At 39.2% G+C, this 19,303-nt stretch overlaps 1 protein-coding gene across 4 annotated transcripts in view; it reads right to left on the bottom strand.

Annotated features, from left to right (window-relative positions):
• Positions 1-4,535: 4,535 nt before the first annotated feature.
• Positions 4,536-19,303, bottom strand: part of SLC25A21 (solute carrier family 25 member 21) — a 382,587-nt gene continuing 367,819 nt past the window's right edge. For all 4 annotated transcript variants that reach the window (XM_006117703.4, XM_006117702.4, XM_075926919.1 and 1 more), the window contains 3 exons: positions 10,583-10,764; positions 9,690-9,742; positions 4,536-6,620 (listed from right to left, as the gene is read on the bottom strand). In XM_006117703.4, coding sequence (XP_006117765.2) covers positions 6,559-6,620; positions 9,690-9,742; positions 10,583-10,764 — 297 coding nt within the window. In that variant the 3' untranslated portion in view covers positions 4,536-6,558. The remainder of the gene's footprint in view (positions 6,621-9,689; positions 9,743-10,582; positions 10,765-19,303) is intronic.

Here is a 19,303-nt window from a genome sequence, read left to right as displayed (position 1 = left end):
TCTCCCCCTGACCTTTCTCCCACAAAATCTTTGGACTGAACTAGTGAAAACAACAAAAGAAGTTGATCCATGGGTTTTTGCCCATGCACTGTTTGAACTAAAGAAGATGATGCATCCCTCAAAGGGCTGATGGAACTGTAGTCTGACTATTCATTGGTAAAACCACCCGTATTTATTCTTAATCAACAAGAACTCTTTAAACGTGCAATTGTCATTGAGATTGTATAAAATCAATAAAGAACAATCAATAGGGAAAGTTATGCTATGCTTCTAATCAACAAAAGTGGCCAAACAGAGGTTATTTGCTAATGATCTGTCTCTAGAGAACAAATCCTTTATCGACAAGGTTAAGTGATCCACTGTTATTGCTAAGATATTGCTTTTTTTGCTTGTTTATGAAATATAGAGCCAAGACAATATGCGGCTCTCACACTCTTCCTGTATTTCATCCTGTTACAAAACCAGTAACATGTTTGTATTTTCTATCTGTTTGTAAATATAAGCTTTAGACAGCATTTGTGTTTCCATGCCACAGTACATTTCTGCGTCTTTTTGGACGTTAAAAGTGACTTTGTAGGTCATTTCTGTTTTTTGGTTAGTGGTGGCAAAAGTCTCAGGTGACTGAGGATTAGGCAGTTCTTTTGTCATGTTTTGTGCATACAGTGGAGGCTTCTACATCTTAAAGATATTTTGTTTCTTCAGTTGAGGACTCAAAGGCAAATGACCAAATAAATTCTCCCAGGTCAAACCCATCTCCCAGAGTCATGACACAACCACACATATGCCCAGGGTACAAAAGAGATGTAGGTGGAAAATAGCTGAACAAATATAAGAACTGTAGAGGAAAGTGATTTAGAAGCCTAAGTGTAATGTGAAACTTGTGCAGAGACACTTAAAAAGTCAAATTAAGTTAACAAAACCACTGTGAAACCAAACTGTACTGTCATTGTTGGCTTACCTGTGTTCAGCAATTTCAGCTCCAGGATTATGTTGTAATTTTTTGAAAAGAAAAATTGGTCTTAAAATGTCTGGTTTAATGAATGTAAAAATGGCTCCCGTTAAAGTTTACATTGTTGTGTATAAACATGCTTCACTCATAGGTTTGCTGGTGGCGGGGTGACAAATACATGTTTATTTAATGTTAAACTCCCTTTTGGCATTTTTGTAGCTACTGGCAAGCATTCTGTCCCAGTCATTTTGCTTTAAACTTTTCAACTTGACATTAATTCCCCCAAAGTTAATTGTTTTGGCCTTTTCAAACTTACCTGCTTTCCAAGGGCAATAATAAAGTTCTGAATATTACTCCAAAAACGTCTTCCACATGCTTCCAGACATGTGTGGAACACATGCATGAAAGATTTGAAAATTGGTGTGACATTCCATATCATTAATATAATATTAATATATTGTGTACATTTATAATTCTTGTGCAATACCTTAAAAGAACATCATTAGATATACTTTAAAAGACTGCATGAATTACATCATCTTGATTTCTTCTTAGCTATATTAGACGTTGCTTCAATGGCGTGATAAAATCCAGTACCTACTATGGGAATTTCATGCTTTTATTTATAACTCAGATGGCCATAGGCAGATTTCCATGGCACTGTAAAGGAAATAATGAGTAAACAGCTACATATGTCTTATGATCTGCAGTTCTACACAGAGGTACATAATATGACGAGTTCATTAACTTCAGTGGGATTGTTCATGGTCTGTCAGTCTTTGCAGGATTGGCACTTAACCAGCAGCTTGCAACTTAATGGGAAGCTTTTAAAAAAATGTATTTCTATGGTAACCATTTGTAATTTCATAAACAGAATAAAGACTCCAGATCAGGAATAATCAGCCAGTCAGATGGACTCTAAGGACTGTATTTACCTTTGATCTTTTTATAAAATATCAACTGAATCATCAGGACTTGTACACAGAGAACAGAGTTATAGCTTAGTGTGAACGAAACAAAGATTCTAGAATTCAGCAAAATGCCCACTGACCTAGGCCTCAATTCAGCAAAGGATTTCCATAGTTGTTTAACAATGTGCATCAATCCATCTCTATTCAGTAAAGCATTTGACCTCACATTTCATTTTAAGTACATAATTAAGGCCCACTAAAGGCAATGGGATTTAAGCATGTTCTTAAGTACTTTGTTGAGTTGAAGGACTTGATTCTGCTCTTTTACGTTAGTAAAAGTCTAGTGGCTTCAATGGAGTCAGTCCATATTTATGCCATTGTAGCTCAGATCAGAATGTGGTTCAGAGATCCTTAATTCCATGCTAAAGATAATGATGAACTAATTCCAGGCAAACTCCCTATTAAAAACTACAAGGGAGAAGGAAAAAATAGGGGGAAATGATGAATAAATGATTCTGTTGGCAACATGTGATATTTTCCAAGTTTATTTTTAACTTTTAAACTAATTCTTAGACAAGATACTATAAACTTTGGATTTTAAGAAGCCCATCTCTAATCCGCAACATACGATCACAAATCTAAGCCTTCCAGAACTACAGCTTTTCTATCGCAAAGCACTAACCTGTCTATGATAAAAATGCCCATTTCAAAAGGTTGGTTCTCTTCCTTTTCCAGTCCACAGATGCTGGCACAATTGAAATAAGAGTCTGCTTTCCTGTGGCTCCCATGAGGCATGAATGTGTCTTTAAATTATATTTAAAGGGTCAGATGTTCAACTGCTTGAGGATATGGCCTAAAATAATTAATCTGTGTATAGAAATGTAACTTAATGCCAAACTTTGTTTCCTTTATCTGCATGCCTTTGTTTAGGGCCAACTCTCAGTACATTTACTCACAGTGACTAATACCTTCCTCCATGAGTGGTAAGTCAGTAGGATAGGTGTGGAGTGAGACGAAACTCACTAAGATGAGCAAAGGTATCTCACGTTGATTCTTACTGAGCTATTTATAACTGCTTCTTGGGAGGGGCTGGAGGTTAACATTGGTTTTTAGTGTAAAATTACCATGCAGAATTTTCTGTCGTCCAAAGACTTTTCTAACAGAATATACATTTGGGTTAAACTGAAAGACTGTATATGTTAGCTTAATGACCTAACACATTTAAATTACTTTATTTTAAGGGTAAATGTGTCAGCGTCTGTTCTCAGTTGCATAGATGTAAATCTAGAGTAATCCCAGTGAAATCAGTGGAGATAATTTGGATTTACATCAGCATAAATGACTATCTCTAATAGTCAACAATGTTTTTTCACACTGTGCAAATGGGCTCAATCCTGCATTCTAAAAGTACCCAAAGCTTTAAAAGTCAATGAGATTTGATACTCATTTATATTATGCTTCCAGAGTGAGGATGTAAAATGTCCTTAGTGTAAATAAGAATTAAGCTTGGACCACCAAGAATAGTGAGGGCTTGAAGAAGTAAAAAGACACATTTAAAAAAAAAAGATTCCACATTTTCTGCTAATGGTCCTCATTTTATCTAAAGATCAGGCTAAACTATAATTAAAACTAATAAATCATATTGGAAAGGATATACAACAGAAGGCTGTTTATGTATATACTGAATGTTAAAAGCCTTTTATTTTTATATTTTGAATGCTCTTAAGTTAATAAAAGAATAATTATAAGGTATTTTGTTTTTCTTTTTTCAAAATGTTTCAAACACTTATCTCTTACACTTCATAAGGGTTGATAGTAAAATGATCAATTGAGGAATGCTTGCCCGGGAGTTATGTTCCATTTTGTAATTTTAATAGATCTAATTTTGTGGGGTTTAGCTCCTGAAAAGACACAGCTTTGATATATCAGTGTAGTCAAACCAAGACAAAGAGACATTTTCTGTGTGTATGTCAGTACAAGAATGCTTTAAATCAGAGCTACTCAACTTTGGAAGCCTTGGGGGGCCACAGTGATAATTTCAGCACATGCCAAGGGCTGCAACTTAAGTGTGGTTGCATATACAGTACATGCAAATATATATGCAAATAGCTTTTCACACTGACAGGCATGAATACAAAGATTAAGGCAAGACTACACAACACACAGACCCCATTTAAGTTAATTCTGCTGAAATTAATACAACGCAATATTTACCAGATTTCCACCCATATGACAGCACTTTTAATGAGCAATGACAGTCCAGGAATTTAACTACTAAAATGCATCACAACAGAAGACTATTACATGGACTACTTTTTTGTTTTGGCTCCCACCTGCGGGCTGCAAGCAAATGGGCTGCAGGCCGCATGTGGCCCATGCACCGTGTATTGAGTAGCCCTGCTTTAAATGCTGAGAATGCATTTCTAGTCTAACTTTTTTCTTTTAAGAATGCATTAAAAAAAGCATTGCAGACACCAGACTTCACACCTGATTTGTCATTTAAAAATAATCTGGAAAGATATTTTTCTAGGACTGCAGAAGGAAAAAAAAATCCTCTCTAGTAAGTATCTAGGAGGAAGCACATCTAATGTTATCCAGTATAAATAAAGTATATAGTGATAAAATAAATATTTCAACCACTTCAAAATACATAGGTAATAGCCAGCAAAACTGGACTAGATAAAGGTAACTGTTTATTGTGAAAGAAATACAGCTCTTCTAGCATTTTAAAAAAGACAGGACTTGAACATCAACAGATTGGTGTACAGTACATGAAATTAAATTTGTTTTCAATAAGCATGATAGAAATTTAGTACATCCTATTTCAAATGGCAATTCAAAACAGAAAATTAAGATAACATATCTGAAATATGAGCTAAGGTTATACTGAATATCTGTGAAAGCAAACATGTTTCATTTAATAACAACATGAAGTATTTATTTTTCAGAAAGGCTTATGGTTATCTAATTAAGATTGCATATGGGATATCAGTATAGAACAGTGTTTCTTAACCCCAAGAGGGTCAAAATAGGCAATCAGGGTGGTCCTGAGGTGATGAAAATTTTATTATAATCTAAAGAAAATCTTGCTCCCTCACTCCTGACCCTCCTTTCTCTTCAAGGTCAAGTATTCTCTGTCAAGTTCTTGAAACACACATATGCATACAGACATTCACACAAACTAGGAAGGTTTCTTGATATATTTTTATTTTCACATTTACGGCCAATGAAAGTGTGTTCCTGGTCATTTTTGTCTTGTATCTTTTTATTTGATTTTTAAAATCTGGAAATAAAACCAAAGGCAAAATGTTGGCCCCATTGAAATCAATGGGAATTTTGTCACTGACTTCAGTGGAACTAAGACTTCACCTCTGAAAATTTTTGTGCAGTTTTCAAATGTTTACAGTTGGGCAGGACTCAATGGGACTGCTTGTGTGAGTAACTGCTCACAAAGTGAGTTCACATTCTGCCTGTGTATGTCCAAAATGAATTAAATTGTCTGGTGGTTTATGTATTTGTCTACTTCTGTGATGTCTACGGTGGATGTACACTTTTATGTGAGGACAGAATTTTGGTCAATTGAATTATGTTCATAATTTTTCTGTGACCTGTTAGAAGTAAGGATACTATTCAATGGCTACATCTAGACTGGCATGGTTTTCCGCAAATGCTTTTAATGGAAAAGTTTTCAGTTAAAAGCATTTGCAGAAAAGAGCGTCTAGATTGGCACGGATGCTTTTCCGCAAAAGCACGTTTTGCGGAAAAGTGTCTGTGCCAATCTAGACGAGGTTTTGCACAAGAAAGCCCCAATCGCCATTTTCGCGATCGGGGCTTTTTTGCGCAAAACAATACCGCATTGTCTACACTGGCCCTCTTGCACAAAAGCATTTGCGCAAGAGGGCTTTTGCCCGAATGGGAGCAGCATAGCATTTCCGCAAGAACACTGACAATCTTACATGAGATCGTCAGTGTTCTTGCGGAAATTCAAGTGGCCATTGTAGACAGCTGGCAAGTTTTTCTGCAAAAGCATGTGCTTTTGCGGAAAAACTTGCCAGTCTAGACACAGCCCCCAATGTGTAACTGAATGTTTGACAGGAGGATATTATTTGATGTATGGAGGCAATCTTGGTATCCCTTTCCAAGCATCACTCCCGTACTGTGTTAGAACTGTATGACAAGACCCAGGATTTACTTTGGATTTGTAAAGCATCCTCATTCTGAAAGTCAATGGAGCCATGACAATTTACACCAGTGTAAGAGCTGGTCCTGCATGATTAAGGCACTTCTCTTGCTGAAGAAATGTCACCTGACATTTTAACAATCACTAGTTACATAACTGATGTATTGACTAAGTGACATAATTAATTGCTCACTACACTGAGTTTTGTTCTTGACAAATTAACTTATTCCTGTGTTACCTTTATATTTTTTCTTGATCTTTAGAGTCCTGATCCAGCAATGTAAATAAGCATATTGGTGTTTAAAGCTAAGCCAGTGCCTACGTTCAATGCTGGATCAGGGCCATAGTGCCCAATCCTGCAAACTGATGCATATCTTCAATTCCCATTCATATAAAAAGATCTGTAGCATGAGCGCCCCTCATATTTTACTTTACTTATTTATGTCCTTCACATCACAACACACTTAATCAGGCTCATCATTTGAAACAGTATATTCTTTTAGAAGCAGTACTTCCGATTACCAGTTCTCCTGAAGCCACGCATAAGCATATTCATAAACTAAAAGCATCACTGCACCACCTAGAAAAGAGGACATTATCTTAAATATTAAATTAGATCCTTTTTGCATCACAAAGAATCATTTCTCCTATATTGAAATTGTAAACTGAAATATAATGAAACTGCATTAGCAAAAACTCTCTGGATTCTACCAAACCATCAGTTCTTAAACTATACAAACTTTACCCGTGCATTAGGAGAGAAAATTAATGTGAAATGCTTGTAAATTGAATCAAGAGCACCTTTACTTTTAAATGCAACTTTATTACATATTTTTCATATTTTGTTCTAAATACTTCAGCACTTTAAAATATTTTTAGTCATAGTATCAACAAAAATATTGATCTGTGAAAAATACATATTTGGATATGAAAAGAATTAAATTGGCACAATTCCTCACCAGAACTGTGTAAATCCTTGCCAGATTTCATTCAAAAGGCTAATCAAATGTTTGAAATTTGAGTTGGATGGTTTCACAGGCCCTGAAGTTTGGAAATCATGATTTTAGAATTGAATATAGTCTTCCCACAGTTATAGCTCATTGTGAATCCACAGGCAAAATTTGAAGTTGATGGATTGATACTGGTAGAATCAAAAGTGTGACTAAGCCTCAGCTCTAGTACAACAAGGGAACTCTGATCTAAGAGAAACTAGAGTACCAGTCTAAGCCTAAGATATAATTAGTATGCACGTTAAATAAATAGAACCAACACCTTTTCTAACAAGGGCAATTTTCAGAAGGTATATATAGGCCTCTGCCTAGAATATGAAGAGGCTTATACATTGGGGGAAATTATGAAGATACTTGAGAGATTCTTTCCAGTACAAGTAAATGTAGCACAATCTCTATGATAATAGTGGAGTAGGGCACACATGCTTTTCATTTTCCCCTAATTTTGGATCAGATTGCTCAGTTAGAATGCTGCAAAACAAATAAAAACATCTTTTCCTGGACAGAGCTGACCTGTCTGTTCTTATTGGATAGGCTTAGACATTCAACCCTGGTCTACAGTAAGGCGTTATTTCAAAATAACTCCTCTTATTTTGAAATAACAAGTGGGGCATCCACACTACCAAGCCCGTTATTTTGAAATAAAGGGCTGGTTATTTCAGGATAATAACTTCTGCTTTCCAGGAGGATTAACATTTATTTCAAAATAGTTATTTTGAAACAGCGGCAGTGTGGACACAGCGCTGCTGTTATTTAGAAATAGCTACTCTCCAGAGTCATTCAGAGAAATTATTCCCCAGTGGTTCCTGGGGGCTAAGTCGAGGTAGCGTGTCCACATTAAGGGAGCCCGCCTTGTATTAATTTCGAGGCTTCCCTGTAGTTGTGCACATGCTATTTTGAAATAATCATTTTGAGAGTTATTGTTTCAAAATAAGTTATTTGGAAATATTTTCCTAGTGTAGACATGCCCTCAGGGACACAGAAATATCATGTGCCTTGTCACTCGTGACTTATCCCAGAAAACCATGCTCAGACTTGAAATATACTACAAATAGCAGCTTAATAAAATTCACAGATAGCCAGACAGAGGGGAAAAATGAAGAATCATGAAAGGTTTTCACAGACAGTCTGGCAAGGCCTTTGCAGACAGACTTAACCTCACACCAGGGTTGATTTCAAGTCCTTAGATAGTGTGAGTTTTTTGAATAGCTCTTATTCAGACTCTTTATGTTGTAGACGGACTTACCTTTTCATCCACAATTAAAATTGTTTTCTTACTCAGGCAGCAAAATCAAACATAATAGTCAATGGGACTATTCATGGGTTGGAAGTTAAGCACATATTCACTTATTTTGCTGGATCTGGGACAGAGTGCCCAGCACCTTTTGGGGCCAAGTCCTTGCTTATACATTTTGACATGCTGGCTGGGACAAGGAAAGTGGGGATCATCCTTCTCCCTGCTGCCTGATGGGGCATTAGGAAGGAGAAGTCTGTGTGTTCTTTGGATTGTGTTTGGATTCCCTATGCTCCATTCTTCTCTGAAACTGCACAAAGGCCAGGCACAGTCTAGCTCTTGGCCGGGGAAAATCATTTACAGGAACACACAATCATTTACAAGAAAACTGCATACTTTTTCTATAATGAAAACACTAAATGTAGGAAGAACAGATACTGTTAACAGGCGCAATTGGCTTTTAAATCCATGGAGCCTTGCCTGCTAAACCACCTACTCCAATGGGAGACACTTATTTACTTGGAAATAAGATTCTGATCTGTTTCGGGTACCTGCTCTCTCAACCATGCAGTGGCCACTTGGAATGACAAAACTCAAAAGGCCCTACCTAAGTCTTTTCTTTCATATGCTCTGTTTCCCATTGTCCCTTAAGGGCACTTGAAGCAGAAAATAACCAGAGTATGGTGCACATTGGTTCTGACCTGATATGCTTCTGATTCACCCCCCATGCTGGCCTGGTGTAGAGTCATTATGCCAATAGTCAGAGGCTCCCAACACAAAGACTGTTCTCAGGAGGCTATTAACACCCACTTTAAGGCACCTTTAAACTGCTAAAGAACTTAAGTGGGCTCCATGTAACAGAATCAGGTCCAAATGGTGAGGGACTAACTGACTGTTCCTTGAAGTATACGCTTAAAACGGCTTAAAAAGTGTGCCTGAAAAACATGTGGACACATCGATTCACATGTACAATCCCTCCTTGCCTCATGATTTGTTCACAGATCATGCATCTGCATGACCAGTAGGTAGATGGGTGCACAGTATTCCAATTTAGACATGCAAATTCACAGGCAAATTTAGCTCAACAAATTCAAAATATTTGTTTTCAAAATAAATACACAAATTTAAGATTAAGGAACAGATTTATATATAGTCTTTCATTTATTTGTCATCTGAGGAAGAGGGGTGTGCCCACAAAAGTTCATGACACCATCTACATGTTTTCTTAATCTTTAAGGTGCTACTAGACTATTTGTTGTTTTTTAAGTTTTTCCTGTTACAGACTAAATCGGCTACCCTTCTGATTAATTTATTTTATCGGATTTATTGGGTCTTAAATGTAAATGTCATCAAGAAATAGAAACCAAGAATAAAGGAAAGCCAAAGATAATGGAGGCAACATTACCTGGGCCAAGTCTCATGATCTTGGGAACCAACCCTTTGTACAAAGCCAGAAAACTGTAGCAGAAAGAAAACAAGTTTCAAGCAACATTATTTTTCTACAAAGAGAATGGATTTTTACCTTATGTTTGCTAAGATGCTGGCATAGCACTTACAAGCAATTATTTGGAATTACACATTTTCAATAGCAGACAGTATCTGGATTTTAACATTTTACAGAGGCAGATGAGATGAAGAGAAAAAAAATTAATCAATGTTAAGTTACAAAAGCTATGCTGTGATCCCAGCCAATCAAAAACATGACTTTAATCAGTGAGCTGGTTTTTACTCTCAGGACAAGTCTGTTAACAACAGCTGCATTACATGGATAAAATGACTGCTATAATTGAATATCAAAGCTACAACTCATTGCTCACTTGAGAAATATTTAAAAAGTTGGAGAAAGTTATTGCCAAAAGGTTCTGTCCTCTATTCACTCATTTCAGCAATCTTTCAACAAACAGCTGTATGCATACACTGCAAGTAGAGATTCTAACCATAAAACAGTTTGTTGTTCTATTGCTATTTTGCATCTGCAAGGTGAAGAGTCTGTTTTATTGTTACCAAGCAAAAATGCTCTGCTTGAAATGTATTGGGAATTTATTTGTGGGGCATACATTTTAACAATATAACAATAAATTTTGCAACTATTAAAAACAAAAAGCCTCCTGCTGAAGTTGGCAAACATTTCTTTGTAAATTTAAAATACATCTCTAAAATATTACATTGCACTCCTTTGACACACAAGTACAGGGTGGTTTCATCTCATCTAATTTGGGTTATTACAACATAGTTTATGGACCCAAATGAACTAAAACACAGAGGCCTGGACATTTTAATGAAATAAGAATGTTTTACCCTTCTTCTTTATAGACCGTAGCCATAGTTTTAAAACAGGTTCTATACTTGATCTCTCCAGGAACTGGCTGTGGCCCTTGAATCCGACTTTTTGCAACATCAAAAGGGATATTAATAATTGAGGCTATTGTCCCTGAGACTAGCCCAATTCCAAATTTTCTCAGAAACTCCAAAGTTGGATCCTAAGAAGAAAGAAAAAAAGAATGAATGGAAAAGGAAACGGAAGCGCCTAAATAGGTTAAACACTACAAAGTAATATGCATTTAATCAGAAAACTTGCACAACACGACACACTCATGTTATTCTAGCGGAACACATTAGGATTTCCTAGGCTGGAACTTGTTTTCTTGACAATCCTATTGGCTATGTTTTTACACATGGTCTAAATTGCTGAAGTACACATTTCCTCACACAGGATTTATAAACACAGTTCATAAAGAAAGACTGGTATGGCATATGGGGATGATTTGTATAATTGGGCTTCACAATGTACTTAGTATTACTGTATCAAAACAGGAGAAATCCAAGCACACTATTAGCTAATTGGCCAGAATATTTTACAAATGACAGCAACTTCCACCATGAAGCCTACTAAAATGCTCATTTGTGTGTTGGACCCCCAAATGTTAAATTAAATAAAGGCTAATCTCAGTCTGCTGCCATTCCCCTCCAGGTTTTTTACATTTATTTTCACGTGTAGCTGATCCACTGTACTGAGAAGTGCTAGCTTCCTGTTATTAACAATCCAACGTGGTGCAACTGCAAAACAGCCTTCAACATTCTGTGCATTATAAACAGTAGTAACTCACCAAACTAATTGGCTGAAGAATTTACAACTCATTGTTTCTAAACTTTGCTATTCTTTCATGGTAAAAGATAGAAACAGATTATAAAGTAGATCTTAAAACATTTTGTTCATTTGCTGTTTGAATCTAGATCACCCAATTTTCCTTGGATTCCCTTAGAAAACCTTTCTATGTTGGCATGCTCTACGACATCAAAGTACTCAGTTAATTTGTGAGTAAAATTTTCTTTAACAAAGTCTAATCCCTTTTCTGTGGACAGCGTTAGTCACAGTGAACTCTGTCATAATGAATTTCCTAGCCTATCCGTATAACTTTTAATGCCCCCTTCTCCTTTTCTATGCCAACAGAGCAAAAATCCATTTAGATCATACCTTGCACTGCATTCATGCACCATCCATGTCTTGCAAGAAGGTACTCAAAGTACAGCACATCAACAATAAAACAATGTAGGATCATGGCACATCTTACATTCAGTTCAATATTAAAAATGAAATAGTAATGTTACATGATAAGCCATACACATTCCTGAGGTAAAGAATTCTAAAGGAGGCACAGAGTGGCCTTACATTTGTTACTGAGCAGAGGAATAGTCAAAAGGGTTTCCTTTTCCAGATGGGTGGGTAGGAAAATTAGTTAAAATGTCATAATATTCATCAAACTTCCATGCAGGAATGTTACAAATTTAAAGAGAGATTTTTAAATCAACAGGGTGCTTGTGTTAGTTACAGGAAAAGTAATGCTATAATTTCACAAGAGGGTATTTACTTGGATAATCCCTTTAAAACTAAGGGCTCATCTAGACTACGTGGAAGATTCGAAAGTGGATATGCAAATTCCATGGGAATTTGTATATCATCTTCCGATCTCACTTTTGAAAGTGGAGCTTTCAAAAGTGAAAGTCGTCAAAATGCATTTTTTTTGGCAACTCCTCCCCCCTTTTCGAAAAGCCACATATACCTCATTTATGAGGAAAATCAGCTTTTCAAAAAAGGGAGGGATTGCCCAAAAAACCGCATCTTGACTACTTTCACTTTTGAAAGCGGAATCCTGCAGAATTTGCATATCCTCTTTTGAATCTTCCATGTAGTCTAGATGAGCCCAAGAGTCAAATACCTTTTGTTATTATTAAACATTACAAAAAGTTCTCACCAAAATGCTCAGCAGCAAATTATTGTCGAGACTACTTGTACAAATCCAAGCTGTGTGTATGTGTAGACAATTACAATTAAGGCGGGGGGGACCCTGCAACATTTCAGGTTTTACAAAACTTCTAAAACCAACCATAACCAGGAGGTGATAGGTGGCACATTGTTTTACAACCTGGCATGACAACTTGAAACTGCCTTTGAGAAAGTAAGATCAGTGAGGTTCTGTCATTCACTATCTTTATGCACAGGATCTAGCATAGCGGATTGCTATTCTAGGTGCTACTGTAATACAAATGTTAAGCAATAATTATTACGTGCTAAATGTTGAACCAGTGGCCAACTGCTTTTCTGTTGTGTTCTGGCAGGTCAGTTCTATGTGAAATGTTGAGCTTTCTCATGTGTATTGGGGTGCTTTAAATTTCAGGGTTATATGCTTTGGGATTAATAGAGCCATATGTGCCATGATGCACCACAGTGTAAAAACAACACAAATTTTATCGAAACATAACTTTTTTTTCCAAAATAAGAGAGTTCATTGACTGAGATGGTCCAAAATATTGAGGGAGAGATCTAATTCAAAATGCAGCACTTCTGGATGTACCAATGGAGTAGCTGAAAAATCAAGCCAGACTATATTTGCCCATCTTACACTGAATGCCGCGTATATAATGGTGCCCAGAAATCTGTGTGGGAACCTGAACATCATGGTCATGCAGGAGTATTGAATTCAGAGACTCGGACTTTGCATCCTTTGCTCACACTGACACGTTGGGGGCAAACGGGGAAGAATCTGTGCTAAAGAATCTTCAGATCAAATCCTGTTTCTAGGCAAAGGATATGGACTTTGCTGTAACTGTAGGAAGTGTTATTTTACTATCCCCGGGCTCACTGCAGCCAATATTTTTAAAATTTCACTGATTTTGTGATTCAGTTTTAGGGTGTTCCTCTTGAAATACTTCGCTGATTTTCTGAGGTGCTGAGGATAAATAGCTTAGAATAAATAATACCTTTCACTTGTACAGCACCTTACATGCAAGGATGTCAATGTGCTTTTCAAGCCTTAACAATTTTTAACACCTCTTGGTTAAACAGTGTGTGGAAGAATGGGTCTTCTGATGTAAAGAGCTTTGTACATTTATGACAATATACATGATGAATAAATAATAAAAAATGCATATTACAGTCTGATGTTTCAAAGGATCCTAAAGGAATAGTACACCCAAACCACTGATTTTCAATAGGATTTTGGCATCTATTAGACTCCTTTGGAAATTTCAGTCATAATACTCATGAGTTAAGTAATGCACAAAAGGGTTAAGTGATTTGAAATACATTATAAGAAATGAATACATCAACTAAATACATTTTTCCCAGGTCCAAGAGAGGGTCCATGGAGAAACCAGAAATAACATTTAGAGGCCAATTCTCTGCTCTATTCTCTCTCTTTCTCTCTCTCTGCACATTTGTGAATTGGTGCTATGGCTTCACTAGCGACCAGGATGAGTCCATCAAATTAATTTTCACTCATTACCTGATTGGGATTTGAAGCAGAGTTTCTAGAAGTGACTATCAGTACCCTGATCCATCTAGCCACTGTTACTGGACAACTGGAGAAACATTTCAAATTGAACCCACCACTTATGGAAGCTGTAAAAGAAGGAATAACGTTCTGCTTTTTACTGCAAACTCCCAGTGAAATACACTGCTCCTTTCTTTTTAATCCAGATTCAGTATGAATTCAATTTATTATTTATATTGCTCTAGAACCTGAGACTCTTAGTTATGGACCAACAACGGATGGGGTGGGGGAAAGGAAGAGAGAACCTGCCCCAGAGCCAGTGATTCAAAAGGGCCTGGGGCTCCTGGTGGCCACCACTGTTACTGCAGCAACAGTGGCAGCCAGAGCCTGGGCCCTTTAAATCACCTCCAAAGTCTCTTGTGGTGTTCTCCGGGCAGCGCTGAAGGGCTAGCATGGGGAAAGCTAGCCCTAACCCTGCCCCTTTTTCCAGAGGCCCCGCCTCTTGCAGGAGAAAGGAGGCCTCCCCCACACCTGGTTCAAGGCCTGGCATTTCTGTCAGTCCTCTGGTGGACCAAGGACCCCATTGTGTTATGTGCTGTAGAAACAGATTAAAAAAATGTCCCTGTCCCTAAAGGGTTTACAATCTAGGGGTAACATGAGACAAGAAATGGATACTGTCAGAGAGGTGAGGCAGTGCAAGGAAACAATACTGGTCAGCATGGGAGGCAGCGCCAGCAGCATGACCATTGTCCAGTTTTTTGCAGGAAGGAATGAAAAGGAAAATTAGAAGGGTGTGTAGGAAACATGAAAAGCAGGTGTAAACCCACCTTGTGCACCGGTCCCTGGGTCCATCAAAACCAACCTCTCTGAGTTCCCCCCACTAGGACAGATGCACTGCTTTTTCACCTAGTCACTCACATTCTGGGTATGACTACACTAGCCCCCTAGTTCGAACAAGGGAGGCTAATGTAGGCATTCAAACTTGCAAATGAAGCCTGGAATTTAAATATCCTGGGCTTTATTTGCATGTTCCCATCCGGTCGCCATTTAAATGCCACTAGTCCAGACTAACTGCCCGCGGCTACACGCGGCAGTTAAACGGTAATTCGAACTAAATCCTTAGGTAATTTGAACTAAGTCCTGTTAGGTAATTCAAACTAAGGACTTAGTTCGAATTACCGTTTAACTGCTGCAGCAGTTAGTCCGGACTAGTGGCATTTAAAAATGATGACTGGACGGGAACATGCAAATAAAGCCCGGGATATTTAAATCTCGGGCTTCATTTGCAAGTTCGAATGCCTACATTAGCCTCCCTATTTCGAACTAGGGGGCTAGTGTAGACATACCCTCTGTGTCCCCGTCTGTGACCTCTGTTTCCAATATCCCTCTTCTGCAGCTGGTCAGAAAACAGACATTTTTAAGGATTTGGTTTACATTACATTTTTATTTTGTCAAAATGTCTCTCGCCTTCTCTCTCTGCTTTGTCCCGTCCTTCCCCCACCTGGCTGTGGGCCTGATTCTCCTGCTTTGCCATCATGATCCTTGCCCTAGTAACTCTGTACTAGGGCAGTGGAGCAACTGAGGTAGAAGCACTCACTAGCCAGACTCCTTTCCCTGTCAATCTAGCACCTCCTGGTGGGAGGAGGAAAGGACATGTTTGCAGACTTAAAGCAGTACAGGGTGCAGCCATCACAACTCACAAGACACCCAGGAAGGGACTGTCCTAGACAATGGGGATGGTTGGCAACTGTATTTCAGGCACACCATTGTCTTCGTCCTGCCAATTTACTTCTCATGTTGAAATTTCAGGTTGGGCTGGTGCTTTGAGAAATCTCATTCCTTTCCAGTCTTCTCCATTGTGCCTCATAATTGTCTGCCTTCATTTTTTAAAAGCACTTTGCACCAATAAGAATCCCTCCCCCCACATATTGCTTATCTGTTTCTTTAAATGTCCTAGTCAATGTACAACTAAAATAGAACTTCTCAAACTTTTTGGCATGTAGCCTACCACACTCACTACAGACCTTTCTGTGGACCACCAGCTAACCACCCACGTTGACAAAATGGGTTCAGGAAGGGGTGAGGGGACAGGGTTTGGCTGGGAGGTAGGGTGCAGGAGTGGGCTGGGGGGGGGGGTCTGAGTGGGAGGTAGGGCACGGGAGCGGGCTGAGAGGGTGGGTATTGGATTTGGGCACGAGGAGGACGGGGGGTACTTAACTGGCTCTGTGCCACTGCTCCCAGGTACCGCCCCCGCCAATGGGAGCAGCGCGATAAGCCTCCAGGTGAGGGGTTTCCTGCGCTGCCATTCTCCCAGCCTGGAGGAAGGGGAGCGGCAGCATATGGAGACACTTCCTTCCTCTATAAGCTGGATCTGGCCCATGAGGGTCCCCCCTGCTGTGGGGAACTAGCACAGGTGCTCCAACCTCATGCGGGGGCAAGGATGCAGAGCTAGAGCACCAGTTTGGGCTCCCTCCAGGGACCACACTTTGAGAACCACTCTGCACTCAGATTCTTGGATGACTTTTTTTGCTTTTCAGATTTAGTACTCAGGTTTTGCTGCCTCTTTCTTCTCTGCTGGCTGAAACTGAAGCTGAACCTGAGCAAGACAGAGCTGATACTGGTGCGCAGAAGAATGCATTTTGCAGAGCTTGTGGCTACATTGTAGGCTCTCTTGATTGATGATACACACCCTCAAGTGGTCAGTTCAGTGAACAGACTAGGAATATTCTTGGATTTTTTGCTAGCACTGCATTTTCATATAGCAGCACTCACAAGTACTGTTATTTATTATCTTCTTCACTTGACTAGCAGACTGTCCTGTCCTATCCTGGGGCTCTGTGATGGAGTTCAACTAATCACTGTGCTTCCCTCTGCTGGCTGTCCTGAGGATTAGATCTGTCCATCAGTGCACCCTTTTCTGGGGGTGCCTTCTTGCCATCACTTCTGCTTCTGGACTCATGGCACTCCGAGGACCACGGTGACCTTTTCAGGACTCAGCCTTCCAGCTGTGCCTCCTCTGTGCTCCCCCATTTTGGGGAACCTGCAGTCTGCTGTCAGACATTTCTTTCAGTGGTGGTGGTGGGGTGATCCAGGCCTGCCCTCTACTCCAGGACTGGCCCAGGTACCTACAGGCAGCCTCTGCTTGTGGTGTCTCATCCAATTCCTCGGTATATTTTCCTGGGCCACTTCCCTGCCACCCCAGTACCCTTTTTGCCCTTGCTGCAGGACCTCAGCCTGCAAATCCCTGCAGCCTGCCAGGAGTTGCCTTTAGTTCCCCAAATCTCTGTCTGAAACTCTGTGGTGTCCAGGGTGCTTGCTACCTTCAGCCTGAAAAGCAGTCAGTCCTTCTTCCTCCTCCTCCCGAGAGTAACTGAAGCTGCTCTGTTCTGCAGCCCTTCTGAAATGGGCCCAGCCCTGACTGGCTGTCTCCTTCACAGTCTTCCTAAGGGTCTATAACCCCTTAGAGCCCAATGTGGATCAGGCATCACACCATAGGGACAAAGATGTGGTCTCAGTCATTCATCCCTTGGTTACTTCTCAGCTCGATTATAGCAAAGCAATATATCATAAAGCCTCAGCCTTTGGGAAACTCCAACTAACATCAAGAGCTTCAGAGTGCCTTCCCAGCAACACAGGCTACTGTGAGTACACAAGACCTGCCCTCTGCTCTCTATATTGGCCTACTGTAAATTCAAGGTCTCAGTCCTAATCTTCAAAGTGCTCTGGGGAATCTAAAAGATCCGTGATGAAGACCATGATCAACAACTGTGCTCCTCAAGCACAAGGGAATTCTTGACATTAAGAGTAATGGTTGTGCAGAAGAAAGAACATTCTCCTGGGGTGGTCTGAGCCTGTGGAATGAACTTGCTCAAAACTACAGCTCATCATAAACTTCACCACTTTCTGCTTCAAGTGCAAAGCATATTTGTTTGACCTTGCCTTCTCTAATACAAACACACTGCAAGCAACAGGCATATTTACATTACAAAAAACACCCCTACACTATCAAAACAAGACACTCCCCTTCACACACTTCTGCCTCTGGGAAGATGAGGAGGGAACAAATGCCACGTGAAAGATGTGCAATCACGTGGCTTACTGCACAACTGGAAGGTGCTCAGGCACCACAGTGACGAGCACGGTATAAGAACATATATAGAACAGAATAGATATGGGAGCCATTTCTGTGACATAGCAACTGATGCATCAATTCTCACATTTGGTGCAAACACCCCGGTTAGCAGGTGGCACAGCATAAATCTGCAGCAGATAGATAGACGTATGTGTGCCCAGAAATGATTTTTTTGATGGCCACTTTCTAGGACTTACTATGAGAGAATCAGGAATGGGATGTTAAGATGGGTGACTGCCTCTTAGAGATGGTAGTGAGCAAACATAAAGGTTGAACCTCTCTAGTCTGGAATTCTCTGGTCTGGCAACATCCGTGGTCCAACATGATTTTAGCTGGCTGGGTGTTCGTTTTATCACGGGTGTGGCCAAGTTTCCTGTGATCCCATAAAGTTTATTTTCAGCCACCAGTCCTGACACACAGTGTTCTGTGCTGTTATTTAGCGCTAATTGACCCCTAAATGTTTTCTAAGTGCCCAGTAAGCAGTGGAAGTGTTGGTAATGCTGCTAGACAGTATTGACCTCCCATGGTTTGACAAATTCTTTGTTTTGGAACAAGTCAGGTCCCAAGTGTGCCTGACTAGAGAGGCTCAACCAGTACTTGTTATTCTGAAATAAACATTTACCAAAAAACTCTAACTATGATAAAAATAGCAAAGAGAAAGCTATTGGAAATGTATGAAATGTGGAGCATAAACAAATTGCTATAAAATCAAGGTGAAATAAATTATAGACCAATTTGATTGCTAGTGCAGATGCATAGAAGCTAATACTGTGTTGTTTACACGTTAGTGGTGAACAGAACAAGTCTAAGTCATTCTATGTTTAGTAAACAGAGAGGTAGGTTGATTGTAAATGGTGTATTTGGCAAAATAGACTGAACATATGAAAAATTATTCATTTTGAAGTCTTATAAGCCACACATGTCATTTATATCATTCAGGCATTCAACCCAAATGGTTTATTGTTTTTGGCGAAATAAGCTGCAAACATCCTTAATTGGGATGCAAATTTAAAGCATAATTTAACACTGTTGACAGCTAAAAGGCTCATATGGACATTTTGATACATTTTTCCACTTATGTTACAGATGGTAAGCAGCAGATATATAACAAAGAGC

Source organism: Pelodiscus sinensis, chromosome 4, assembly GCF_049634645.1.
Source record: "Pelodiscus sinensis isolate JC-2024 chromosome 4, ASM4963464v1, whole genome shotgun sequence".
NCBI lineage: Eukaryota > Metazoa > Chordata > Testudines > Trionychidae > Pelodiscus > Pelodiscus sinensis.
This window is presented reverse-complemented; position numbering and strand designations above follow the sequence as displayed.